The sequence below is a fragment of the Phascolarctos cinereus genome, unplaced genomic scaffold, assembly GCF_003287225.1.
Source record: "Phascolarctos cinereus isolate Bilbo 61053 unplaced genomic scaffold, phaCin_HiC Scaffold_5;HRSCAF=322, whole genome shotgun sequence".
Lineage (NCBI taxonomy): Eukaryota > Metazoa > Chordata > Mammalia > Diprotodontia > Phascolarctidae > Phascolarctos > Phascolarctos cinereus.
This window is the reverse complement of record NW_027555958.1, coordinates 186,981,158-187,008,428: the sequence shown is the minus strand read 5'-3', so window position 1 is coordinate 187,008,428 and position 27,271 is coordinate 186,981,158. Positions and strand designations below refer to the sequence as shown.

At 38.6% G+C, this 27,271-nt stretch overlaps 1 protein-coding gene across 4 annotated transcripts in view; it reads left to right on the top strand.

The window, feature by feature from the left end:
- The first annotated feature begins 14,819 nt into the window (after nucleotides 1-14,819).
- TTK (TTK protein kinase) overlaps nucleotides 14,820-27,271 on the top strand; it is a 39,149-nt gene continuing 26,697 nt past the window's right edge. For 2 of the 4 annotated variants that reach the window (XM_020975525.2, XM_020975523.2), the window contains exons 1-8: nucleotides 14,821-15,399; nucleotides 17,774-17,917; nucleotides 22,676-22,898; nucleotides 23,784-23,890; nucleotides 24,751-24,894; nucleotides 25,507-25,621; nucleotides 25,716-25,788; nucleotides 25,903-25,997. In XM_020975525.2, coding sequence (XP_020831184.1) covers nucleotides 15,318-15,399; nucleotides 17,774-17,917; nucleotides 22,676-22,898; nucleotides 23,784-23,890; nucleotides 24,751-24,894; nucleotides 25,507-25,621; nucleotides 25,716-25,788; nucleotides 25,903-25,997 — 983 coding nt within the window. In that variant the 5' untranslated portion in view covers nucleotides 14,821-15,317. Of the gene's footprint in view, nucleotides 15,400-17,773; nucleotides 17,918-22,675; nucleotides 22,899-23,783; nucleotides 23,891-24,750; nucleotides 24,895-25,506; nucleotides 25,622-25,715; nucleotides 25,789-25,902; nucleotides 25,998-27,271 lie in introns of all 4 variants that reach the window. The other 2 variants (XM_020975524.2, XM_020975522.2) reach the window with 2 other exon arrangements.

Below are 27,271 nucleotides of genomic sequence, written 5' to 3'. Positions count from 1 at the left end.
TTTTATACAAATAAAGTAAGATCTAAATAATTGAAGTAATATTTATTGTTCATGGGTAGGTAAAGCCAATATAATTTTTTAAAAATGTCAATTTTACCTAACTAATCTAGTTATGCAATACTATCCCAATTAAATTACTGAAAATTATCTGAGTCAGAAAAAAATAATAACAAAGTTCATTAGGAAGAGCAAAAAAGTCAGGAACTTCAAAGAAACCAGGAGAAAAAAAGATGTAAAGGAAGCAGATTCAGTACTATCAGACCTTAAACTATATTATAAGGTGAGAGCATTGTTGAAGAACAAAATGTATAATTTTGATTATTTTAAATTAAAATTTTCTTGTATAAATAAAACCCATGCAGCCAAGAATAGAAGGAGTGCAGAAAACTGGGGGAAAACCTTTCATAGACAATCTCTCAGATAGAATGTGACTGGGTTGGAATATTGCTGTGGTGTAGGAAATGATGAACTGCTTGATTTAGAAAAACATGGAAAGACTTGGACTTATGAAGGAAGATGCTATCCACCATCAGAGAAACCAATGACAAGTGGAAATAAGCATAGTATAGTTTTATATATATGTATATGAGTGTATATATGTAGATTTATGCTTACCTATGTATATGTATGTATACATACACATACACACACACATATGCTTAATTGTAACCCTTGTGGAGGGGAGTGGGAAAATAAAGTAAAAAGTGCACAGTAGAGAACAACAACAACAACAACAACAACAACAACAACAAAACAGACAAGGAAGCCAAGAAAGGCTGGAAAGTTTTGAAAACAATTTATAGTATGTATTATATAGGTTTTTCGAAATGGAAACTTATTGCTTTATATTGAATCCTTATGTTCTGCTGTGTACATGGCAATTTTTTTCTTTTCTTATTTTGTACATAAATTTGAAATAAATTTAAAAACTTTAAAGAAAGAAAAATTAATGAAAAAGGAAGCAAAGAGAGAAATAACTACTGGTATCTTCTCAATCATCTTTTTTTAAACTAGTAAGAGCATCTGACTTTTTCCAATCATTCTTTGTCATTCTTTCTTTTAGACATATTGAGAAGATACTGTGTTCCAATAAATATAATACAAAATAAATTTAAGTTCATAATAGAGGCAAGGACAAGGTGCTATTTATTTGAGTTCTGAGGTGGGAAATATTACTCCCTCTTCTGGGGGAATCAGAAAGATTCACTGAAGAGATGCCATTTGAGTTGGGTCTTGGGTAGGATTTCAACAGACGGAAATGAGGAATAGGATCCTGGAAGAGAAACCCTCAGTCTACCCTAGTTTGGATACACATGCCTGGGGCCAAATAAGACAGAAATGGTAGTCTTTGAAGTAGGTAGGGGAGACAATGCTCTTGGGCATTTAAGTTGTTCTAGAGTTGGGACATGTTTAGCATAAAGCTTCTGCGATCAGGTAATTGTGGAAGTCTTTTTTTGTGGAAACTGGGTCAAAGGGCGGAGTAGGTGGAAGTGGGCTGTTTAGATGGCATGCTAATGTCTGACGTTCATTAAGTTCTCAGTAAGGAATTTGCTGCTGACTAGCAAATAGGCAAATTAATTTAACTTCAGTGCTTTAATAGATTTATGATTTACAAGCCATTTTAATCTTAAATGATGATGGGCAACCATAAACTGCACCAATAGGAATATGTATACAGAAATGTAATTATATGTACCTATCTACAACTAGTGGTATAATGAAAAGAGCACTGGACTGAAAGTCAAGAAATATGTTTTGGTTTTAGGTCTTCCACTAATGAGCTAACTGACCACACAAGCAAGTCACTTATTATCTCTAAGATCCTTTTCCTTATCTATAAAAATGTGGGTAATACTAATACTGCCTAATACTGCCTACCGCACTGCATTGTTGTAAGGATATCATGAGATAACATATATGAAAGTACTTTGTAAACAGTGAAGCACATTAAAGGCAAGGGGTCATTATTATTACCATGATTGCTCTCATGATGTCAGTGTCTAGGTGGTGCACAAATATTATATTTTAGGACTGATTACATCTGTCTGTCTCTGTGTGTGTGTGTGTGTGTGTGTGTGTACACAACACATTCCATATATACACAAATATGAAAAAGATCACAGTGTTTTTAATGAAAAAAAAAGGGCTACAAAGAAGACATTATTAACTACCTATTAATATGCTTTTCTCATCTCTATGAAGTCTTTTTGAGAATGGAATTTCCATTTATTAAGCATATTGCCAGTGAAAACATAAGAACAAGTCGCCCGCTCTCCCTGTAGTTCCCGCTGGCTGGCGTGCTCGCTCCGGGACTGGGGCGGCCGGGGAGGGGCGGCGGCTGAGGAGCGGGCAGGTCGTCACGGCCGCCTCTAAGCCCCTGGAGGCGGTGGTGGCAGCGGTCCCCAGCGCCGGTGCCTGGGCCGGGGTAGGGAGCGGGACGGCCGCTCCCGGCGCGGGGGGGCCTGCCTCGCTGGCAGCTGGCGCTGGCGGTCGGGGCGCCGCTCATTCTGGGCGCGGGCGCCGTGTACCTGTGGAGACGGCAGCGACGACGGCGGGACACGGGCAGCGGCGGCAGCGGCGGCCGGGGCGATGCGGGGGGCGGGGGGCGGGGGCCTCAAACGGAACAGCTAGAGGAAGACCCCCCGAGGGCAGGGCCAGCCCGGCCCCCGCCGGGGTGGGCAGCGTCCACTAGGACGGTACAGGCGCCCACGAGACGAGTCCTCTTGATAGAACCCAAGCAGCAAAGAACAAAGGCAACAAGTATTTTAAAGCAGGAAAATCAGAAGTAAATACTTCTGAGGAGAGACAGCGTCAAAAGAAAGAATAGAATAAATGGGAGGGCAGGATAGGATTAAGGGAAATAGAGTTAGTTTTTCACAACATGTCTACTATGGACGTGTTTTGCATAACTGCACATGTACAATTTATATTGAGTTGCTTGCCTTTTCAATGAGGGTGGGTGGGGAGGGAGGAAGAGAGAAAATTTGAAACCTAAAATTTTAAAAACATATGTTTAAAAAAAAGTGTTTTCACATGCTACTGGGAAATAAATATAGGAAATGGGGTACAGAAGTCTATCCTGCCCTACAGGAAAATAGAAGGGGAAGGGGATAAGAGAAGGGGAGAGAGATAGAAGAGAGGACAGAGTAGGGGAAGGGATATTCAGAAAGCATGATATCTTGGGGTGGGTGGAGGGGGGAGATGGGGTGAAAATTTGGAACTCAAAAACTTGTGGAAGGGAATGTTGAAAACTAAAAATAAATAAATTTATATTAAAAAAAGAAAACAAGAACAAGCAAGTTGTAGATGATTTTCTATAGTGGACTACATATATTTTTTTTTAATCACACATAGCAAGAGAGGAACACAGACATATGAAGAGGAGAATGTTTTTGTTCCAAATATTTACAATTCAAAATTCAAAATCACCATAACCCAAAACATCATTTAAATTCACCATTTTGAAAAAGTACTATTCCACAGTAATTACTTCTTTTTTTCCGCCATTGGTATTCTTTCTTTCTTTCTTTCTTTCTTTGAGCTAGGCAATGGGGTTAAGTGACTTGCCCAGGGTCACATAGTTAGTAAGTGTTACGTGTCTGAGGCCCAAGTTTGAACTCAGGTCCTACTGAATCTAGGGCCAGTGCTCTACCCACTGCACCACCTAGCTGCCCCCCCCATTGGTTTTCATTCAGTGTTCTATACTTTTACCTTTTGTTTTTCTTTTTCCATGTTTCTCTTTCATACTTATTATTTTTCATATAATCTCTGCATTGGGTAAGAGCATTATGGAAATATTCCTGTTTTACTTATAAATAGCCTGTCTCCCTTGGGTCTCTCCCCTTTCTGAATATCCAAACCTCTTTCTCTTGCCCCCACCTACACTGAGACTAAAAGAGCTCCTATGTTTTCAGTTTAGCTGTTTATAGTGAGGACAGATACTCCCAGCTTCCTTTCTGGCTCTGGTGTTTCCGACAGATCTCACAGGACTAGTTTGCTCAGTTACACCTTGCAACTTTGTACATATCAGATAAAACAGGGAGTGACCCTGTGACTTGTCCCTTAGTCACTGTCTTTGGGCTTATGTGGTGCAAATAAGAGCACTGATCAGACCTGTTATCCCCTTCATGCTTATGCAAGAATCTATGTGAGGGTTAGCTTCTGTTCTCCACTCCAAGCTGTTTTTCAATCTCTATCTATATACAGTTAGTGAATATTTAGGAAGCCTTTGAATAAAAGAGATTAATGTTAAAATGTGAGTATAGTGTTGTTATTATATGATGTTGATATCGTTATATACCCAGGAAACTTCCTACTGAATAAAGATATTATAATGAGTCATTAACAATTTTATTTTCTCACTAACTTAAGTCTCCTTGGTTACACCATGCATACATATAAGCTACATCATATCAAGAATGAAATGAAGCTCATTCTAAGAAGAAAATTAAAAGCAAATAATAGTTATTTCTTATGCAATATTATTAATTTTTAATTATTTTTACCTCTGTCAAATAATAGAAATCTTCTTAGACTTAGGAGGATCATAGATCTAGGAAAATGGGACCTCAGAGTCCATTTAACCCAACCCCCTCATTTTACACATCAAGAAATTGAGGCCCCTGCAGGGAGTTTGAGCCACATGCTCAAATTAGATATTTTGTTATTATTATAAAAACATCTACATATTATGGGCATCATCTACACTTTTTTCCTTACGCAGTAGAAAATTTCTCTAGGAATATACTGCAATGATGCTTTAATGTGTTATGTCAATGTTTTAGCCAAACAAGGTTTATCCTATGTATTTACAAACCATTCTGAACACACAAAAAATATTAATTTGTGGTTTAGACAAATGGTTGGTTGAAGTGCTATAGCTGGAAATGTCACTTTGTTGTACTTACTCTACTTCTTTTTAGAATGGTATTGTTCTCTTCATGAAGTAACATAACCAGAATGCAGACTGAGCATCAAAATGGGGATGAAAAATGTTAAATTTTAACTCTGTTGATGCTACTAATTTACTATGTGGTCTTGAGAAAATCTCTTCTGTGGTTTCCATCTCAATTCTTCATTGATAAAATGGCAATCTTAAATCTGACCTAACAGGATATTATGAAATCCTTATATGGAGGTTGGTGGGAGAAGAGACACAGTCATGGGTGATTAATTCAGGGTAATTGGGCAATTGAGTTTCTCATTCTTCTCTTAGAAGTTTTAATTTTACCTTTCCACTCATATAGTTCTTAGAAAATGCATCCTACTTTCTTTTACTATGTTATTATTCAGTTCCTCTCACCTTCTCTTTCCCAGTTAGTACCTACTAAATTCTACTTTTTTTCTTTCTGTTACTAACTCAAATAAGCCAAATTGGCAAGTGAAAGTAATTGACCGAGATTGTGTATATGTGTGTGTGTGTGTGTGTGTGTGTGTCTGTGTATGTATGTGTGTATACGCTACAACCTTCCAAATCCTTTTTTTCCTGATTCAAGCCTTGGGAATCAGTTTTAAGTACTTGGAAAACAAAAACTGATTATAAATAATAAATAATAATTTTAACTATTTAAGTTTTGTAATCTATGAACAGAAGAATACAAAACAACCCTCAATCTGATGTGACTCTTCCTATTCCTGTAGTGACTGTACAAAGTGGTTTAAAAGGGCATAAATATTACTAAGAATAACAGGGATTTTAGAATATCTATAAAAATTCATTTATATGTTGTTATTCTAAATGAGATGCTTGTTCAATGACCAGTGAGCCAACATACCACTAGAAGAACTGAATCACATCAGAACTGACATTCCCAAAATAAATGAAATCAGAAGATATAAGGGAGCTTCAGCCAAATGAAAAGGCCACTGATAGGATCCTTATAGATAGATAGATATACAGATAGATTTCTCTCACTCCCTCACCATGTAGGTTAGGCTAGTTCTTTGACACAGCTTCCTATTTGTCTCTTGCCATATTGATGTGGTTTCTTCGTCATCTAAAAGCATAAAACTCCCATGGGGAATTGGGATCCCCCAGGCTTGGCTGATGTCCCAAGGCCATGGGACTCACCACATTCCACCCTGTTGGTCAATCTATGTGAATCAGTTTACACAAGCTAAGTGCTACAGTATACTTACTGATGTAACCTAGGTGTTCTGGGACGGGCCCAACTCAGGCCAGTTACATATTAGAAAATAATTAGACACTGGGAGATCATCCAGCAATGAGCAAAAGGGGATTTACTTAGCCATAGCAGGAGGATATTCAGCAAGGATGGTCACTGAGGACACCTCAAGTTGATTCACCTAAATAGAGCTCGTTTTCCTGAGTTGTCCATTATGATTCAACAACCGAATAGCAGAGAGCTTCTGGAGATCATTGTGACTGCTTTGTACTCATGCAGCTAGAAACTGATGATCACAGACTGAACCTTTAAGCCCCTAAGCCAACCAACACTTAAGATAATCTTGACACTTACTACAGAAAAATTAGCCTAACTTGCATGAGGGCAAAGGTTAGGATGTTACTCCTACCACAATGTATCTTTAGTTAACTAAGCCTGGGGTATTTTGCATGAGACTCTCCTAACTGGTGCAGAAAATGCTAATAGAATGCTTTGTGATTGTGTGTGGGAAAGACTTTTTGGAGAGAGATTGAAGAATAGCATAGTCAGCCTCAATGCCTCTTATTCTGCTCACTGAAGAAGGTGAATGCTCAAAATTCCATTCACCTTTGGAGAAGAGTGGGCAACATTCCAAAGATATCTATCAGTGCTACCCCTGAATCATATTTAGATACCTCATCTGGACATACATTTCTTACATGGGTAGTACATACCTTACACTAAATAAATATCCTATAAGTAAGTAAACTACCTTTTGTTAATTGTTGAATAACCTATGAATATCTTATTTCATTCTAATATCTAAACCAACAAGAGATTGGCTTGAATCAATCTCCCTGCCCCACCCCCGCCCCACCCCATTACAACAACTCAAAGGTTCTTGGAAAAGCAAACAAAAGACTTGGAGTTGGATTTATTGTATAGCTAAAGACAACAAGAAATATTATTTCATGGGACAATTCATCATTTCTCATTTCACTATTCAGGATAAGCATTAAATTCAATGAATATTTATTAATCACTGTCTAGACAATGGGGATATCTAGGAAAAAATGGAACATTACCTGCATTCAAGGAATTTGTAGTTGATTGAATGTACAGTTAAAAATTTACAGCAGAGATTAACACAAAGATTCACATCTAGTATTAATACTAACATCACAACACACACACACAAAACCCAATAGCTATGTTTTCAAAAGACAGGAAATGATTAGTTACCAAAATGGGAGTCATTTCTGAATCAGTTGTGGTATGTGTACTGTTAAACATATTAGACTAAAAACAAAAATCGAAATCAAATTAGAAGAAAGGATAATAAGACGATATAGCATCCAAATAAAAAAACCTTTAATCTCACATATGTAAACAAATTATTGTCACTCTAAAATAGAAATTGGATAAAGGAACAGTCACAGATATGGATGGCCATCATTTCCTATGGAATTGATATACTAGAGTGTGTGGAATTTTTAGGGAAGACTAGCATCTCTGGTGTGAGGGCTTGCTGAGCTCTTTTCAGGGCTGCTCATCCACCTTTGGTGTCCACCTCTCACCCAGGTCTCACTTGTGGCTCCACGAAGCTGTATCATGCACAGCTGCCACACCTTGGTAAAATTGTCTTGGCAGACTGGCTAAACCAGGTAAAACCACTGGTGAATTAGCAAGGTGTCTACCCCCATGTGAAAACTTCCCCTGAAGGAATGGGTCAGTGAGAACAATCCATTCCAATGGCCACGAAGGTAGCTGAAGCTGGCACTGTGTAGCACTAACAGCTTGTTCAGATACCAAAGATGCCAAGATCATCTACTGTATCCTGGGCCATTGCCAATTCTCTTGACTTTTGTCCTGCCACTGGACTTTGATGACTGTGGAAAAAAGAATGAGGCTGACTACATTGCCCAACTCTGCTTCACTTAAATCCAATTCTAGCACAAATCAAGACATTACTCTGTGATGTCATTGGTTCTTTTTGGAAAATGAAGGACAAATAATAACAACACAATATAAAGCATCTGCTATAAGGGAACCAAAAGTTCTTAGAAACCATCTTACCCAGCAAACACTTGATCTCTTTGTCAAATGATAAAGTGAGTTCCTTTAGGACAGAAATTATTTCATTTTTATCTTTGTATCCCCAGAGCGTAGCACATTGTGTGACACATAATTAACTCTTAATAAATGCTTGTTGATTGATTGGAGAAAGAATGACAACCAAAGACAACACCAATTTATAAATATAAACTCACTTGCAAAACCTTATGTTCCAGGACATAAACATAAAAAGAAAAAGGCTCTATAGAAGCTGATGGGGTATTCAACACGAATTTAGAGGGTAGAAGAATGTGACAGAAAAATAAAAATGAGAAAAGATGGCTCTATAGATCGATTTGGAGTTTTTCCATGCAAGGTGGGTCTCTATGCTCTGCTGTGTAGCTTGTTATGTTCAGTAGAATAAGGTGCCACCTACAGCAAGGATATCTGTTATTAGCCACAGGTAATCAGTGACTCATTGCTGAGGAACAGGAGATGTTTATACAGATGACAATCCCTTTAACAGCACTTTGTTTTACATCTCTCTAATGTACTTATCACATATCATTTTGCCTAATTCTAAGTTTTATGAGAGTGGGGATGGGTCAAAGGATCACACCACTTTGGTATGAGACTCCAGAGGCCATCTAGTTCATCTCCCTCATTTCACAAATGAGATTTATGCTATCTCGTGAAGAGGGTTGCATAAATGGGCGGAGTTCGTTGTTCCTCTCTCCCCCCACCTCCAACAACTGCCCTGCCTAATATGGAGCATGGACTCAACTGAGTTTTTGACTGGTCTTTTGACTGCTTTTTCTGCTTTGTTTTCTTTCCTGGGGAAGTGATTGCCCAGGATTCTCAACCGGGTCCTTTCAAGCTTATGAGTTCAAATGGTGTCAGAAGGTCTTAAATCCAGTGGCAGATGCAGTCTGTTGTGGCAGTTAAAGAAGTAATTGACTGAGGAAGTAGCTGGGGAAAAATTTCAGAGGTTTGGTGGAATGAAGCAATAATGCTGAGCCCAGTGAAAGGTAATGTGCCTAATCAGCAATCCCACAAACTACCTTGTGTTCTTATGAAACTTGAGCATCATTCTCCCAGAAGATTGTAATAATAATTCAAAATTAAGTTTCTGAATCCTGTCTTAAGTTTGTTTTCGTAAAACTGCATTCTGAATGTCCTGTGGGTAGCATTCTTTTTATGTGTAGTAGTAAGTAACCTGTCCCATAGCTGATTCATTTGTAGAAATATACTACATGATTTCACCCCTACCCTGCTGCCTCTTTAGGCTACATATTACAAAATATTATTAAGACGATACTTTAGTTTGAAGTCGTTGTTCTAACCTGAATGAGGAAACCTTTATCAGTCTTTTTTTATCTTTGGATTCTGAAACAGTGCCTAGAGCTTAATCTTTCCCAAAGACATATAATTCTAGCTATACACAACACAAACAAACCAAAATGACAATATGTATACATATCAGAGTGATTTAAAAACTAATAATGGTCTTGTGGAACAGATAATGAAACTCACTACTCTTCTTTTTGCAGACAGCCAAGAGACTACAGAAACTGTATGGTATGGGCAGCGCAGAGCCTACATAGTCACTAGTACAGTGAATGATGGAAGCTGGGCTTTGGCTAACAAAGCTTCAGGACCTCTGTCTGTTCTAGGCTCTGCCTGGATTCCTTCCTGCTCCTTCCCTCCCCTTACTAGGGGTTACTGACATGCTGGGTGCTCACCATAGGCTTCTGGGACTGCTCTGGCTGAATTTTACCTAGGACCTTGTTCCTGTACCTTCTTTGGAGCCTAGGTGTCCACCTCAATCCTGCCTAGAAAGCCTTGAGGCTCTATGCTAGACCAAGGCTAGTTTGGGGGCTAGTGAGGATTTGGTAGGCCTCAAGCTTTGTTTCCTGAGGAGCAGGCCCAGCTGGAATGACCCAAGGCTGCTCCTTTCCTGAGCCAGTTCAGGCATCTATGCTCACACAGTTAGCCATAGGCTTTGGGAAGGCTTAGGGCCACTAATGGACTTGGGCAAGGAGTGTGGTGCTACATCTTCCCAGAATGCCCCAAAGTCATTTTCTCGCAGCCACAGGCCTAAAAGAAGGCTCTTTCTTGGAGGAGCTCAGGCAGACTATGCTGAGACTGCCCTGAGGTCTCCAGAGGCAGCCATTCTGTGTTCACCTCTCAAGCTGACCTGCAGGCTTATCAATATTGAGATATTAATAGATTCATGATTTGCGTGGGAGAATCTAGAGAGGATTCATTCTATGGCCTAGTAGAGTGGTGCATTCCTAAACCTCAATGGAGTGTTCAAGAGGGAATCTGGGATCCTTTGTTTTCTAACGCTGAACTATCTTCCTATAATCTCCACTATCAGACATATAGTGTGGCCAAATCTTATGCATGCCCTCTTATATTTTGACCAACTCCAGCTGGAACACAGAATCCATTATCTTCCCATGTATGAACATGGACTGACAGTGCCACTATCGGGGGAATTTTTACTTTCTTTAGTCTGCATATTTTCTGGACAATTTACCTTGTGACCAGTCTAAGTGATACAGGAACCAGAGAAATATGGAAATGGATAAGAAGAAATTCAGATTCTCTGGATGACAGACCAATCAGAGGAAATTCCCAGGTTCCCAGTTTCATAGCAAGAGTCGATCCTATCAAATACATAGTACACACATTATAAAACTGACTCTTGACATGCCTGACTAAAGGAATATCAATTAACAAATTCTCCATTATCTTTAATGTCCTGCTTAGTAATGAGTGCATAGGACATAAATAGAAAGTGAAATCGACTGAAGCCACACTATACAAAGGGAACCACTGAGGCAGTGTATTATGGAAGAAAGAATATTGGCTTTGAGTTAGAGGAAATGGATTTAAATAGTACCTGTCACTTTCCTGTGTAACTTTGGGCAAGACATGACCTCTCTAGGCCTGTTTCTTCATAAAGTTGGACTTAGGTGGTCTGAATGGTTCTTTCATCTATAAATCTATGATGTGACACTACTATGCCTGACTATGAAGATTTTCCTGCATACAAATACTCTAATCCCATAATCATGATAACTTTCATTGTTGCCAGACTATATAGTTGTTTTTACTTGTCAAGATACTATTAGGAGACACCCTGTTTTCCAGCAAGCAAGCTATGCCCTGAACTTGGCATAACAACAATCCTTTGTACTTACCCTCTTGATGAACTCAGCTACAGCAAAATCCCAGAACTGTTTCACATAAATATTATATTGCTTTGACCAGCACTGTGTATTCTCTGAGCTTGGACAAGTGCCTGCTGTATCCATGTTCTGGTCATGAAGCCCGACTGTGAATCAAACCTGTCTCATTGTTTCTGTTACTTCTCATTATCAGGGCTACATCTCACTGCATAGCCAGTGGTATAAGTATTGAGATTTGTCCACACGGAAGCAGGTACCCCCACAGTTTACCTCCTTGCTTGCAAGTCGTTTCCCTTACTATAGAAAATAAACTTTTGTCTTAGTCTCTGCATAGTTGTTCTTGCCTGCTCTGTCTGTTCGGCTCTGTCCTCCACAGGCCAAGAGTTATTATCCAGTTTCCATATGGATAGTTTAGCTGCCTCTCTCTCCCAAAGTTTGATGTCTGACAATAATTTACCATATCTTACATGGCTATGTAAACTCCACAAAAGCCCTACTCATATTTCATCATGGTGTGGCAATGACCCTGATTTCTCAGTGGCTTTGTAAATAGAACACAAATTCTGCCAGGTTTCACCAAAGCTCAGAAAGTTACCATCCTGGCGAGAAGACCAAGCTGTCTAAGAACCTGACAAAGAAAAGGGTGATTATCACTAAAGAGTGAACTTAAGTGAAGATTTCTTTGACCATAGTAACTCATAGAATGAAGACAAATATACAGTGGCTCTCAGTCCCATGTAGCTTTATTCCAATTCTGCAATGACAAGAGGCCAAGTAGTAGAGCTAGGGGTAAGAGGATAATATAACCATTGTTTTTAGACTACAAACACAAATTTAACTGTTGGTACTCAAAATGTGAAATTCTTATCCAATAACTGACAAATTGATATACCACTGAAACAACTGAACTGTAACACTATGCATAATCTCTGCAGAAATAAAACCGGGAAACAAAAGGAAGTCATAAACAAAATGGAAGAATATTTCAAAGGTTCTCCATGGAGAAGTAAATAAAGGAATTAGCAGAGCTGATTTAATTGTGTAGGGCCCAGGGGTGGGAAACCTATAGCCTCGAGGCCACATGTGGCCCTCTAGGTCCTCAAGTGAGGCCCTTTGACTGAATAGTCAATTGTGGCCTAGAGGGCGCAGGTTCTCCATCCCTGATAGGAAAAGGCAAAAAGAAAACATCATTTTATAGAATAATTGATCATCTCACTATTTTCTCTCTAGGTGTATTACCGACTCATCTCCACTTTCTCTACCTTGCCATGGAAACTTCTCCCTGGAAGCTTACTCCACTCCTGGACTACTTCCTTTCCCCCTTCCCTCTGATTAGCTGGTTCTTTCCAGAATCTTCATTTTAGGGAGGAGCCCAGGCTAATCATGTCTTTATTCCTCTTCAGGCTGCACTGCTCCTTCATCTTTCTATACCATTTCCTATCCTCATGCCTCATACCTTCAAACCCACCCCATACCCTTTTCATCTCCCTTTTATGTTTTCTACCATTTTCTACGTTTCTTGAGGGCAAAAACTCTTTCTGCTTATATAAGTCAATATAAAAGTAGGCACAGGAAAAGAATGGGAAAAAATATGTTGGAAAAATATTAAGGATTAATATAATTTGAAGACTACTCATTAGTCCAGTTTGGCTGGTGAGGGCTATGTGAACAGAAGAAATGTGAAATTAATCCAGAAAGGTAGGCTGGAATCAAACCATGAAGGACTTTAAATATCAAACCGAGGCATCTATATTTTATCCTAGAGCATTAGGGTGTCCTAAGCAGACAAAAGATAAGTTGACAAAAACAGAGTATTCAGCACCTATAGAACACAGTGTAAGTCTTTAGACGTATTCCTTATCTGTAAGATGAAGGAACTAGAGTACCTCAAGTTTCTTAACCTCTTTGGAGGTTAACCAGACCTCAGTTTCCTGATTTGTAAGATGAAAGCGTGACTAAATGATCTCTGAAATCTCTTCCAGTTCTAAATCCTGAAATCTTGATACTTAAAATCTCTTCTAACTCTAATCCTGATACTAAATGCAAATAGTCCCAGTCCTTGCTTTCAAGGAATATGTAAGGAAGAGGGATGGAGGGAAGGTGGGGAAGAGGTATTGGGAAAGGAGAGTCAGGGAAATTGAGAGGAAGGGAAAAGGACAAACAGAAATACTGTATTATGTTTAAATGTTATAAATACTATGTCTAGGTATAACTAATTTTTATCAATATAAAACTATTGATAAAAAAAACCCAGAACAGGAAAAATGAAGGAAAGGGATTATAATGATAATACCTAGCACTTTCAAGTTAGCAAAACACCTTACAGTACACAGATGTTCCAAAAGAGATGTTTTGGGAGGCCTTGTATTATCTTACTCTTGACCATCTGGCATTTCTGGAACTTGATAAGGATAAATTAAATTGTACTGAGTCTTGAGGTGAAGTGGGAAATAAGTTCCAGGTGAAAAAGAGTGGCAGGGCAAGTGAGAATTTATCTACTCTAGGGGTGGGGAACCTGAGGCCTTTTATTAAGAATTCAGTCAAAGGGCCGCACTTAAGGACTTAGAAGGCCATTTGTTGCCTCCAGGGGAAGATTCCTACCCCTTATCTAATCATATTATTTGGCAGCTAGGTGGTGTAGTGGATAGAATACCTTGCCTGGAGTCAGGAAGACACATATTCTGGTTCAAAAATCTGGCCTCAGACACTAGCTCTGTGTCCCTGGGCAAGCCATGTAACCAGTTTGCCTCAGTTTCCTTATCTGTAATATGAGCTGGAGAAGGAAATGGCAAACCACTCCAGCATCCTTGCCAAGAAAATTCCAAATGGAGTCACCTAAGAGTCTGATACAACTGGAAAACGACTGAACAAAAAAATTATGTGGACTAGCAAATTGATTGGCTCAGCAGCAGCAAAGCAGCTTAGTTGAGTGAACCAGAGAAATGACTAGAATCAAGCATTTACCACGTACCAGGCACTGTGATAAGGGATGTCCCACAAAGGACTCTGAAACCTAGTAGATTGAATTTGCAGTCCACAGAACTTGGAGGCAGCAAAATGAGCTCAAATCCAGCCCCATACGTCTACTAGCTGTGACCCTGGGCAAGTCATTTGACCCATCTCAGCCTGCTCTGTTAGTATAAAATAGGGATAATATCACTTATCCCACAGGATTGTTGAAAAAGCATTATACAAATATTATTATTATTGGATAACAGGTGATTAGTGAGGGTAGGTTCTCTTCGAGAGTGACAAGATAAAAAGATGGGAAGGATGTGTTGGGGAAGAAGCAAGTCTTGGCTTGCTGTACTGGAGGGAGGCCTTTAAGGATAACTCGGAATGCAGTCAGAGGAAGCAGATGCAGCCAGAAAGGGCTCTCGCGTCAGGCCGGCAATACCAGGATCTGCGACCTAATAGGTACATCCTCCTCTAGAAGGGCCCCCGCGCTGGAGAGTGAGCCAGGCCTTTCACTAGGCCGGGAAGAGAACAACAAGGGCGGGGCCACGAAATGGGAGATGGGGGGAGGAGGAGGAAGGAGGTCCTGGATAACTCCAGCCCTCCACCGCAGAGGAGTTGGAGAGAGTAGGGGAAGGTGAGGCCACCAAAACGCCGGTCGCGGCCGTGGCCTTCGCTTCCCCCACAGGAACAAACTCCTCCCAAGCGCGGTTGTCGCCTGCGACACGACGAAACTAGATCCCAGTGACGTATACTCCCGAGGATATCCAGAGCAAAACTAGAACAGTTTAAAGGCGTCCGTGCGTATGCGCATGCGCACTGGAGCGGGGAGAGGAGCAGGGCTGGTGTTTACGCTTGCGTCTGCTCCAATCCCGACCGGCGCTCTTCCGCTTGCCAGAATCTACCAATAGGAAGCTGCGATTTCCACTACGGGGAAATTCAAACGCCGCAGCGGAGAGTCTGCGTCAGGCCTATCCTCCTCTCCTCTTTTGTAATTCTGCGCACTATGAGCTCAGCTTCGTGGACACTTGGGGGCCCCTCGGCGTCGGCTGGTTCGTGGGGCCCTTTCGCGGGTGCTACCGGGGACGGTGAGTTGGGGCGAAGGGGGGCGGTGGGAGTGGGCACGAGAGGCGGAGGTGGAGGCGGCGGCTACCGGGTCTTCGTTGCCAGTTAGGCCCAGGGCCCATTTGGTGGAGCCGCGGAGGGGCGTGGGTCTCAGCGCTGGGATGACAGGAGAGTAGCGCGGCCTCCTCTGCTCCCGCCAGCTCCAACTCGGCTCCTTTCCGAGGAGAGTGGGCCTGATTTCGGGGCTGGGCGGAGTGGAGCGAAGAGCTAAGTTGTTTTGGAAAGACGGACCCGAAGGTGGGTCAGGGACCCTTCTAATGCTAAAGCTTAATGCGTGAGATTCAGCGCTTGCTGTCTTCTGAAACTGGTTTTGTCTTGCCCGAGCCCTGTTCTCCTGTAGCCTGTGTACGTGGAACGTCACGACGTCCCAGGCTCGATGTTTGCTGTTGGAGGTTATGTAAGCTGTGAAGCTTCTCCCCAGAATTGGTGGCAAGATTTCAGCTGAGAGTTTGGACTCTAGATCAAGGGTTCTTAACTTATGTTGTGTGTCATGGGCATTTTTAGTAAAATGGTGAAGCCTTTTTCAGAAAAAAAAAGGTTTTAAACTCATACATAGAATTACAAAGTAAACTATTATGAAAATATTAAAAAGCAAGTTCATGGTCTCCAGGTTTAGAACCCCTGATCTAGATGAGATGGTGGCTCAAAAGACACCTTAGAGATACTATAATAATCCTGTCCTATTTTGCAATTTGTGTAGGAAATCAGGCCATGTATCTTATCCAGCTCCTATTATAGCCAAATTAGGAGTTAAGTGAGTGAGACCTTGACAGGTGACCCTGTAGGTCTTAGGAGAACTGGATCCAGTACCGAAGAGGTAGAATTTAGGTCACTTGGTGTTAGGGGAAGCATAGATTCAGTACAGTTCCTTAAAGGCCATCCAGTTCCACCTCCCCCCACTTTATTTTACAGATGAGGAAATTGAGGCACAGATGGTTAAGGAATCAGACATGACCACCATTGGAGAGCCTGAGGGCATGTGAATGACTAGATGCCATTAGAAATAAACAGTAATACAGAACCTTCATGAAAGTCCTGCTTGGATACTTTATCAGAATCAGTGACCCTGGCTTCTCTTAAGCTATGTTTATATATAAAAGCATATGAAAGGGCAGCTAGGTGGTACAGTGAATGGAACACTGGGTCTGAAGTCAGAAAGACCTGAGTTAAAATCCAGCCTCAGACACTAGCTGTGTGACCCTGGACACATCACTTAACCCTGTTTGACTCAGTTTCCTCAGCTGTAAAATGATCTGGAGAAGGAAATGGTAAACTACTTCAGTATCTTTGCCAAGAAAACCCCAAATAGGATTTCAAAGGGCCAGACATAACTGAAATGACTGAATGACAGGAGAATATAGGCTTTGGTGGGTCCTACCAAGCTAGAAAAGCTGCTGGCATATGATCAGTAACAGACCTTGTGTCGGACATCAGAATATCAATCTAATTAAGTTTGGAGAGGCTCATTATCAGAAAATTAAATAGAACAATTCATAAAGATTATTTACTAAGTCATAGAGAGGTTGTGACGTGTATAGATAGAATTATACATGTTAGTGATTATGTATAGTTCAGGCATATTAGAACTTTGTGATTGTCTATACTGAGATACTGTTGGTCAAATAATATCACCGAAGTTACACAGTCAAAACTGTTACAGCAGTTTACCTATACAAGTATTTGCCTCTCAATACTAGTATAGCAAAGGTCCCACAATATAGGTGTTTCCATATTTAAAGGCTGCGTGAAAATTCATATCATTACCAGTATGATTATTTACAGATGGCAAGGTTTCTTTAAAATTTAACTCAGTGCATTTAATACCTTAAATAGCTTTAAATTCCAGGTTATTTGAGCATTTGATAATTCTGTATTTTATTGCATTTGAAAAGAAGGCAAGAAGAACGGATGGAGGAAAAGAATCAGCTAGAAGAGAAGAGGCAGGAGAGCTTAAAAAAAAGCAATTATGGTTCTATAACTGTTGCCTGTTGGAATAATGCCCAAGTTTTAAACCCCATCAGAAGGGAAGACACTTTTCAACAATGAAGCAGACACCCTTGGTGATCTGCTTAGGTTGGAATATGGCTCCAGTTCATTGCATCTCCATATTTAATTCCATGATTTAAGCTCTCTGTGTGTGTGTGTGTGTAGTTTATAAAACTTTAATGATGTTTTGGTGGCTTTATTCTCATCTTAAGTATCCAGGTAGTAACTAAAGAAAGGGGCTTGTTATTAAAAGGCTAGCATCATGCATGGAAAATATAATCTTTCTACTTTGATCCTAGAACAGTACAGTTGGACTAAGTTAAGCTGCTTGTTTTTTCCCTTTGTGTCTAGAAATGGAAGCCGAGGATCTAAGTGGTAAAGAATTGCCAACAATTACTTCCATTATGAACAAAGTTAGAGATATCAAAAATAAAATTAAGAATGAAGATCTTACTGATGAGTTAAATTTTAATAAAGTCTCTGCAGATACTTCTGGTAAGCATTTTAAAATTTCATTAATAAGCATGTTATTTAGTGTCTTCTGTGGCAGAATGAGATACTCTTTGCTCATGACAGGGTCTCCTGGCTATTGATTTAGCCTTCCTTAAATCAGTAGGGAAAGATTCAAAAGATATAAAGTCTAGAACAAGGGGAGTTATAGTGCTATTAATCTTTGTCTTGGGCAGAAAATATCTGTAGTTTTTTGTTCCTTTCTGGATGTTGCTTTTAGGAGAGGCAGTGAGAAGTTGGAGCGTATCCAGAAGAAATTTACTTGTATGAAGAGCCTCAAGATTATTCAGTATATGGATTGGTTGAAAGAAGTGGAGAAGTTTAGTTTGAAGAAAAGAACATATAGGCAAGGCATGATAGCTGTCTTCAAATAGTACCCAGGGCCAAGTCCTCATTATTCATCTTTTACCTGTAATCTCTAGCAAGTCACGTTAGGTTTCTGGGCCTTGATTTTCTCATCCATAAAATAAGCTAATCTCTAAGATATCCTAAGGCTTTAAATCTTATGTGTATTAACAATCTATTTAGTTTGTATGTGTGAAAATGTAGTATTCTGAGCAACACTTTGCAGATAAACAGAACTTGTCCCTTTAAGGAAATGCCTTTTAAATGGAAATATTTCTACTGTTATTACATGCTTGATTATTTTCTTAAATCAGTGGTTGTTAAATTTAATTTCATCTTTCCAGGATGACATTGAGTGTTTAGATGGTACTAGCACTTGTTTCTTCCTTATGTCAACTGTCACTTGTGCTATTGTACTCCTATATACTTCATTTTAAGGGCTTGATATGGTTCAAGAAATTAGATAACCAAGCTTGTTAAAATGCCATGTAACGAAGGGCCAGTAAGGTTTGAAGTATGCCTGTCAGGGTTTCTATAGAGTAAAGTTCTATGGACCAACTTTTATAGAATCTTCGAATTAAAGGAATTTAAAGGTCATAGATTTAGAGCTGGAAGAGATCTTAGAGGTCATCTAGTACAATCTCAAAACTGGCAATACTGATTACTTCCTAGATAATTGATTGTTTTAAGAAGATTTGATTGATGCCTGTATACAGGGTAGAGGGGAAAGACTAGAGGCAAATAACCTAGTAGGGAGGCTATTGGGCAATCATGAGTTAATAAGGGCCTACAGTATAGTGATAGCAGTGCAACTAAAGGAAGTATCAAATATGAGAGACAATGAGGAAGGAAAGAATTGAAAGGCTTTGGTTATTGGTTTGATATGTGGGTGTGTGAGAGGAAGTAGGGGTTGAGATAAACACACTTAACCACATTCAAAAATAATAGCTAAAAGGGGGAGCAAAATAAAATGTAAAACCAGACACTGTCTTAGGAAGCAGTGCTAACAGTAAAGCTAGTGGAGGTGATGGAATTCCAGCTGAATTATTTAAAACCCTGAAAGATGAGACTGTTAAAGTGCCACACATTTGCCTGCAAATTTGTAAAACTATACAATGGCTGCTGCTTTGGAAAAGAACAATTTATGTCCCAGTGCTAAAGAAGGCAATGCCAAAGAATGTTCAAATTACCAAACAATTGCGCTCATTTCATACGCTAACCAAATTATGCTTAAGATTCTGTGAGCTAGGTGTCTGAAAAATGTGAACAAGAATTATCAAAAGTGCAGGCTGGTTTCAAAGAGACAGAGGGACTAGAGACCAAATTGCTAACATTTCACTGGATTATAGAGAAAGTAAGCAAGTTCCAGAAAAACATCTACTTCTGCTTCATTGACTAGACTAAAGCCTTTGATTGTGTGGATCACAACTAAATGTGGCAATTCCTCCAAGAGATAGGAGTACCAGATCATTGTAGTTGTCTCCTGAGGAACCTGTATGCAAATCAAGAAGCAACATTTAGAACTGAATATGGAGCAACTAATAGGTTTGATTAGGAAAGGAGTACAACAGGGCTGTCTATTGTCATCTTATTTACTTAGCTGGTGTGCAGAGTATATCATTTAAAATTCCAGGCTGGATGAATCAAAAGGCACAATTGCTGGGAGAAATATGAACAATCTCAGATATACAGAGGCTACTACTGTGATGGTAGAAAGTGAAGAATTAATTAATTCCTCTTGATGAGAGTGAAACAATGGAGTGTAAAAGATGGCTTGAAGCTTAACATTAAAAAAACCTAAGATTATGGCAACTTGTCCCATCACTTCTTGGCAAATAGAGTGAGAAAAAATGGGAGCATTGTCAGATTTTATATTCTTAGGCTCAAAGATCATTGCAGGCAGCAGCTGCAGCCATGAAATTCAAAGATGCTTGTTCCTTGGAAGAAAAGCTATGGCAAATCTGCACAGCGTACTAAAAAGCAGAGACATCACCTTGCTGACAAAGGTCTGTATAATCCAAGCTATGATTGCCTATGCAATGTATGCCTATGAGAGTGGGCCTATAAGGAAAGCTGAGAATTGACCCCTTCAAATTGTGCTGGAGAAGAAGGCTTTTGAGAATCCCTTGGACACCAAGGACATCAAATCAGTCAGTACTTAAAGGAATTAATTCAGCTTACTCATTGGAAGGACAAATACTTTGGCCACATAAGGAGAAGATGGAACTCTTTGGAAAAGACTGTTGGGAAAGATTGAAAGCAAAAGGAGAAGGAGATGGCAACAGATGAGATGGATAGTGTCATGGAAGAAATAAACATGAGCTTGGACAGACTTTTTGAGATGGAGGATAGAAGGGTCTGTCTGGTGTGTTATGGTCCATGCCTCAGGGGTGGAGAACTTGTGGTTTTAAGGCCATATGTGGACCTCTAGGTCCTCAAGTGCAACCCTTTGACTGAATCCAAACTTCATAGAACTTTGGCTACACTTGAGGACCTAGAGGGCCACATGGCCTTCAGGCGGCATGTTTCCTCACCTCTGGTCCATGAGGTTACAAAGAATCAGACACAACTGAATGAATGAACAACAACTAGACTATGCCATTAATGGTACTATAATGAAAAAAGATCAGCCATTTAACATCTACCCTTTTTTTTAGATGGGTTGAAAAACAAGTCCCATGATTCTCTAAAAATTCTACATTGAAATAGCTTTTTCAAGCTACTTATTATAGGAGCAAGCAGCCCTATATACCTGAATTTCTTCTGAGGATATTGCTATTTTAAGACAGGGTAATGTTGCATATTTATAATTACACACACAAAAAAGAAAAAGGTCAGCAATTCCATTTAAGAAGTCAGCAAAGTATAGTAAATTGAGCACCACTCATAACCTGTAGAATTGGGTTTGAATCATCATGGCAAGTCTCAATCTTTCAGAGCCTCAGCCCTTTTGAACTGTAAGGCAAAGATAATGTTTTGTGACCCTTTTCACAGGGTTGCCATGAGGAAAACCCTTTGCAAACCCTGAAGTGCTATAAAATGTGAGCTATTAAAAGACATTTTAAGAATTCTCTGAATTTTAAATTCTGTGTAAATTATCTGGGGGGCCACTAGGTGATGCAGTGGATAGAGTGACTGACCCTGAAGTCAAGAAGAATCATTTTAATGAGTTCTAATGTGGCCTCATGCACTTACTAGCTGTATGACCCTGGGCAAGTCACTTAACTCTGCCTCAGTTTCCTCATCTGTAAAATGATCTAGAAAAGGAGATGACAAACCACTCCATTGTCTTTGCAAGAGGTCATGAAGAGTCAGACACAACTGAAAATGATAAACAAAAAAGTTATCTAGAAAATTCATTTAAGAGAAATTCAATCTCTGATGCTCAGCAGATTTGGTATTATTATATGTGAAAATTAAGATTAAAGAATTCATCATAAGATTCCTTTTAAATAGTGAGTTTCCCTAGAATCTTAAGAGTTATGAGGGACTTTAGATGTTATTTAATCTACCTTCTTATCAAGTGCATTTAAAATAATTTAACTTAAAACTTTTTAAGAGCATACTGCTTAAAGAAATTCACATCTTTATTTAAAGATAGCATTGATCAGTAAGTACCAATAGTGTAGTACAAATAGAGTGTACAGATACTAAGAAGATCTAGATTAAGGAAGTTATAAATGATAAAATGAGATTCAACAAGGAAGCAACTGTTCCCTATTTCTCCTGCTTGAAAGTATTTTGATTTATTTTTAAAATTGATGAGGATCCATATTTTGGGTGGTAGAAGTAGCCTGTTAAAAAGGCACAGAATTCAGAATAACAGCATTTATATGGTACTTTAGGGTTTATAACATATTTTATGTATTTTATCTTGGTTAGGCATAGTTATTATACTCCTTTTGCAGATGAGGAAACTGAGGCTGAGAGGTTAAATTACTTTCACAAGGTCACAACTAGTAAATGTCTGAGGCAGAGTTTCAACTCAAGTCTTCCTGATTTCAAGTCTAGTGTTCGTATGCGCTGTGCTACCTAGCTGCCTATGTAAGTGTGGTAGCTTACGTTGTTGGTTTTCAGTGCCACTGTAAAAAGACTGATTCTTATCAAAGCAATAATCTTTGAGCAAAGAACTGAAAATGTGTCAAGGCAGCAAGTACATTTTTTGAGTATATTAGTATGTGCTAATGATTTTTAATTAAATGAGCTAATATGCATAAAAACACTTTGCAAATCTTAAAGCGTTATACAAATAGGTTATTATTTAGTTGTATAGTTTTTCAGGAGTTAGATATGTTTCAGGTGTTATTATTGGATGTAGTGATTTTAGAATAATGTATTTAGCATTTTTTAATATAATTTTCTCTCTTCATAACAGCATATTTTAATCATTTTATTCAGACAATTCAGGAACTGTTAACCGAATTATGATGACAGCAAACAACCCAGAGAACTGGTTAAGTTTTTTGCTAAAAATAGAAAAAAAAAGTGTTCCTCAAGATGATGGATTTCTAAATAAATTGATTGGCCGTTATAGTCAAGCAATTGAAGCACTTCCTCCAGACAAATATGGTCAAAATGAAAGTTATGCTCGAATTCAAGTGAGATTTGCTGAACTGAAAGCGTAAGTATTAACTATAGTATTCATATGTAAAGACGAGAAATTCATTTCTTTGTGTCTCCACTGATGCATTCTTCCCACGTGGTAGGCAAATAATATTTGCTTGTGAGTTCAGTCTTGTTATGTTACCCAGATACATTTTGATAGTGAGTTTTGTTTGTAAATACTATAAATATTTCAGAGTATGTATTAAAACAAATACAAATAACTACTATTTATAAATTTAATTGTTTATACCTAAATAGTTCAAAATGTATATTTTTTCTGAAATTCTCCCCTACCTTCCATTCTGGTATGTTGTTACTAAACAGAACAAGTATAAATTATTTTAAACATATGTGAATGACTTTATATAAATTAGGCCTAATTATTTAGGAAGAAAGCTATAGTTAACACTGCAATCCTACCCATTCATTCCCTATTTAAAATTTTCCATGTATTTAGATATATAGACTATTCATAGAAAGTTATTTGAAAAAATATAACCATGGAAATTATCTGTAAGCAGTCTTTTTATATCTTTTACACAAATGGTAATAAAATCCTATGCCTGCTAATGCCTACTAAAACATTTGTGCAAGATCATTGTCTAAAAATACCTGATACGAAGTTAAACTTCTTATCAATAGATATGTACATAAAGGGTTGTGTTCCTCCTTTATTCTAGTACTTAGAAAAATGTATCGTACTTAATATGTGGTATTCTCAGTGATACCAGTGTTGCATGGCATCCTGAGAGAACAAACTCGAGATGTTCGTATTTTTAAGAATTACTGACTCTAGGTGCATGGATAGAAATTTGAAGAACTAACTTCTATAAATGAAGTTAACTTTCTGTAGCTCCTTTTATTCCCATCTCATCCCAGTCTTCATTATGACATCTTACAGTATTCAAGAACCAGATGATGCCCGTGACTGCTTTCAGATGGCCAAGGCTAACTGCAAGAGATTTGCTTTTGTGCATGTATCTTTTGCACAATTTGAACTATCTCAAGGTAAGCTAGAATTGGTTATCTATCATGTTGCAAATATGTCTTCTATCCAGTCTTTAAAAGATTGTTTTATTTACCTGTGTATGTTTCAATGCTTTGTATTATGTCAATATAATACAAAGTGAATTTGTGAGGCAAGAGGTATAAAAGCATAATAAATTTTCGGATTTGAAATGCTGTGTAAGAGCAAATATCAGAGAAACATGTCTTATGGCCAAGAGGAAACTTTCAAGGGGAAAAAATGAAGAGGTGAACTGTGAGGATATTCTTTTTTTTTTCCCCCTCAAACCAGAAGTATTAATCCTTTTGATTAAAGGGAACTTCTTCACGGAATTAAAATAACTTTACTGAGTATGTGGTAAAAGAGAAATAAGGCTCTCAATTTAGAAATGGAATACCACCCTTTTCTATAGTATAAAAAGTGGTCAGAATAGTCAGTTTGAAAAAAGAAGAAGCAGCAGCTTGACTCCATGTAGGAGCTGATCCTATCCATTTGGTTCTTTGAGCTATTTGGACTTTTATGATAGAGCCAAATTTTCTGGTGCCTAAAGATTATTGAACCCAACACAGTGCTTTGTATTTTGTCTGTTAAATTGAATGGGCAGTGCCCCACTCTTGATTTAATGTATTTTGACTTAAGCTTTGTTCTACCACCTGTTGTCCCTGGCTTCCACTTGATGACTCTCTGGGCTCATATTTTGTTGACCAAGGGCCCCTTCTATACTACCTCATCCTCTAAAGCTTATGAGGTAGCAAGAGCAGCAAGATTGAAGATGGTGACAAGCAGCACTCTGGATCATGGTTGGTAAACAACTCAAAGGATGAAGGGTGTGGTCTCATTCTTGTTTTTCGTTGCTTATTAGGCAACTTCAAAAAAAGTAAGCAACTTCTTCAAAAAGCTCTAGAATGTGGTGCAGTCCCACAAGAAATGTTAGAAATTGCCATGCGGAATTTAAATCTACAGAAAAAACAATTGCTTTCGGAGGAGGAAAAAAATAACTTTTCAGGTAAATCTCATAGTACGTGTTCTTCCATTTAGTCTGTGGTTGGCTCTTGTAAATAAGGGATTCTTGATTTTTTTTTTTTAGTATGATATGTTGCTTGTTGCTTTGGGAAATGTCGTGGTTTTTTTTTGTTTGTTTTAGAAGAAAACTTTAGAAGCTGCATTTTAAAAGTGACTTTCAAACTTCAATCTAGAAAGAACAGGGAATCTCAGATTTGGAGATTATCCTCAGAGTAGGATAATATGTTAATACAAAGTCAGGAAGACTCATCTCCCTGAGTTCAGACACTAGTTGTGTGACCTTGGGCAAGTCACTTAACTGTGTTTACCTCAGTTTCCTTATCTTTAAAGTGAGCTAGAGAGGGAAATGGCAAATCACTCCAGCATTTTTGCCAAGAAAACTCCAAATGGGGTCATGAAGAATTGGACATGACTGAACAACAACACACCATTGATACTTAAGGAAGCAATTTTAAGAAATGGGACAGTTTTCTTGTTAGGTTTCTATGTGGAGGGACTATTTGGAGCTAAAGATGAAACCATAAGTTATATTCAAGAGTTATATATAGATAACATGTGCATATATAAATTAAATTATTCTTTAAATTGTTTACAGCAGCTACCATTTTAAACACCCAGGAATCATTCCAAAACCCACTTGGGAATTTACAGAATAGAAATATTAATTGTGATTCCAGAAGACTGTCTAATGTGGCCAGATTTTTATATGGGTAAGAAAACTGAATTATTGAAGATAGCCTATCTACTTCTATAGTGTATAGAAATTGTACTTTAAAAATTACAATGTGTTTTCTTTTTCTTTAGGGAGAACATACCTCCTCAGGATGCAGAGATAAGTAGTAGAAATCCCTTGAAGCAGTTAAACAAATCTAAACCGGTAAGAGTTTGAAAATGTTTTGTGTAGCATGGTAGTTATGACTGTGAGGGGTTGGGCTTTGGATTTTATTTAATTTCACACTTAGTTACTTTAATCTTTCCAAAAAACATCTAGTCATGCCCATTTGGAAGGGTCCCAGTTAACCTTATAAATAGCCCAGGTGGAACTATGGAGACAGATGGTCCAAGTGGGCAGAGTTTTACAAAAAGGTAAGACTTTGTGTGTGTGTGTGTGTGTGTGTGTGTGTGTGTGTGCGCGTGCACGCGCGCACATGCACGTATATATATGTGTGTGTGTGTGTGTGTGTGTGTGTATATATATATGTGTGTGTGTGTGTGTGTGTGTGTATATATGTTACTTTTAGTATGTTAAGGAATGTTGTTAAAATGATTAAGTCTTATGGACTAATTGTAGTGATTAAAGTTCTGTTTACTATTAAAATCCTATTTAAGCATTTATTGTTTATTATGGTGCTGCTACTAGGTGCTGGAGATTGTTTAATAATTGAATTAAAGACAGACCTTATGAAGGGATTTATGAGCTGAGCTTTGAAGTCAAGAAAGTTTGAGCACCAAGAAATGGTACTTTGTTCTTTGGAAAGAGAGGTTTAATTAAGTAGGTGGGGTTGGAAGCCATTTTTCAAGGGAATAAGAAGTAAGGGGAAGATAAAGTGGAGGCAATGAGCGTGGAAGGTTTTTCTAAGATTCTGACAGTGTAAAGGAGGTAAAATAGAGGGTAAGAGCTTGAGAGAATAGCAAGATTAAGTGAAACTTTTTTTTTTTAGTATGGGAAGACCTCTGCAAGTTTGTAGACAGGGGGGAGGGAGCCATTATATATGGAAATATTGAAGATTAGAAAGAGAATGATTGACAGGTCAAGCTCTTTGAGGGCATAGGGATGTTATCAAGGGTATAAGTGGCTTGCAAGTAGGAGCAGAGAAAGGCAGATGGTGAGAGTAACCCAAGTCTGGGGTTGATGAAAATATGAGAGATGATAGAAAGGGAGGGGTTTTGAGACTAGAGGACACTGGCTAACTATAGAGGGGCAGGCTTGTGAGGGGGAAAACATGAATGGTGGATTGGAAGGGCAGTGAGGGTTACAGTGATAAGGTCAGGATGGGATACAGGTTTAGAAGGAGTAAGATAGATGGAGAAATAGAAGGGTAGAAGTAAGAGGAACTTCGGAATTCTAGAATATTCAGATGAGACCAATGGTGATGATGAGCTCAAGGTTATGACTACCCCTTATATGGTTTAGGTGGACTTAATATGTAGATTATTGTGGAAGTTTTGGAAATTGATGAGTAGGAAGTTGTTCCTAAAAATTGTCAGGGAGCAAAGGAATTGTGGAGACATTTCTTTTTTTCTTTTCATGTGAATAGGGAGTTAGGAAGATTTGGGTTCAAATTCTCCCTCAGTCATTTATTAGCTATATGTATGGACAATTTGTTTAATTTCCCTAGGCCTCGGTTCCCCCTAATCAC